Source organism: Octodon degus, unplaced genomic scaffold, assembly GCF_000260255.1.
Source record: "Octodon degus isolate 3935 unplaced genomic scaffold, OctDeg1.0 scaffold00067, whole genome shotgun sequence".
NCBI lineage: Eukaryota > Metazoa > Chordata > Mammalia > Rodentia > Octodontidae > Octodon > Octodon degus.
The window spans coordinates 11,674,885-11,676,229 of record NW_004524643.1 but is presented as its reverse complement, the minus strand read 5'-3'; the positions used below and the strand labels follow the sequence as shown (position 1 = coordinate 11,676,229).

The 1,345-nt window shown below is 47.1% G+C and overlaps 1 protein-coding gene across 1 annotated transcript in view; it reads left to right on the top strand.

The window, feature by feature from the left end:
* LOC111817694 (serum amyloid A-3 protein-like) overlaps positions 1–1,345 on the top strand; it is a 4,577-nt gene continuing 3,232 nt past the window's right edge. The window contains exons 1-2 of the mRNA XM_023719343.1: positions 1–82; positions 648–742. Of these exons, the coding sequence (XP_023575111.1) occupies positions 652–742 (91 nt within the window). The 5' untranslated portion in view covers positions 1–82; positions 648–651. The remainder of the gene's footprint in view (positions 83–647; positions 743–1,345) is intronic.

The following is a 1,345-nucleotide window of genomic DNA, read 5'->3' as shown; positions in this document are numbered from 1 at the left end:
CTATATAGACCTACCTGCCCCTGCTCATCCCACAGCACACGCAGCTAGCTTCATCCGACCTCAGCGGATCACACAGCCCAAGGTGAGCCGTGGAAGCTTCCAACACGTACACTTTGGAGCATCTCTCTCTGCAGCAGAACCCTTGAGCTCTACCTCCTTCTCTCCATGCCCTTCCTGCATCTACTCTTCCAAAGAGTGGTATTTACTACTCTTCACATACCATTCATTCACACAAAGAGTATGTGAATACTCTTAAGGGTAGATTTTGTGGTGTGCCTCTGTGTCAATTTAGTGAGCTGTAGTTCTGCAGATATTTATGGATTTCTTTAAAGCATATCTCATATTTCTGGAAGGTACATCAGTCACAGAATCTGTAAATGTTTCATTGAAAGCTTCATTTACAGGAGTGACGGGCTGGGCGATCAATAAAAAGTGACTTATACCAATAGTCTACCTTGTGATCTCTTAGCCTCTGGGATCTAATGAGGTAAATGAGACTGGAAATTTCTACTCTAAAATCCTATGTGTGTGCTCACACGGTGTGTTTGTATATAAAGTTGAGTGAGTTTTATTTTCTGAATTCAAGCTTGTGCAAACATTACCTCTAACAAGACGCATCATTCTTTGTTGTTTGCTTGACCCTGCAGCAGGATGAAGCTTTCGGTTGTGCTCCTCGTCTGCCTTCTAGTCCTGGGTGCTGACGGTCAAGGCTGGTTGTCATTCATGAGGGAAGCTGGTCAAGGTAAGGGCCGAGGGAACGGGCAGGAGGATTTGCACTTCTGTCCCAACGATTCACCTGAACAGATACTACATCCCAATACTGAAAAGGGCCTGCGAGGCCATGAAAGGATGGGACAGGTGCGTGGTTCGTTATAACAGACTCCCAAGGATTTTCTGGCTGCCTCTGGCACGCTTCTAAGGGGACATCCACATAATAAAGTTTGGTGGCAAATTTTGAGTCCCACAATTTTGAGTGGGTAAGGTAGGAAATTCAAGTGTCTGGGGCTGGCAAGATAGCTCAGAGGTCTAAAGTGCCTGCTTAGGCAAGCTTGGGAAAGCACAGGAACCTTGGTTGGATTCCCCGCACCACATGCCCCGCCCATCCCTGAGGGCAGGCTGAGGGCTGAGCTAGCGCCCTCCATCTCTGGTCCCACAATCCAAAAGAAAACAATTCCCAGGAAATTCAAGCCTCTTTTTTCTTAAAACAAACTGAACTGTAGTGCCCCCTAGTGGGAGCTCTGTCAGCTCATTTCTATGTCTGGGGTAGCCACAAAGAGGGTGCAACAAAAAAGGGCAATATACCATAGCCAGCCAGATGGGTGAGCAAGGGGAACTCAGCCTCCAT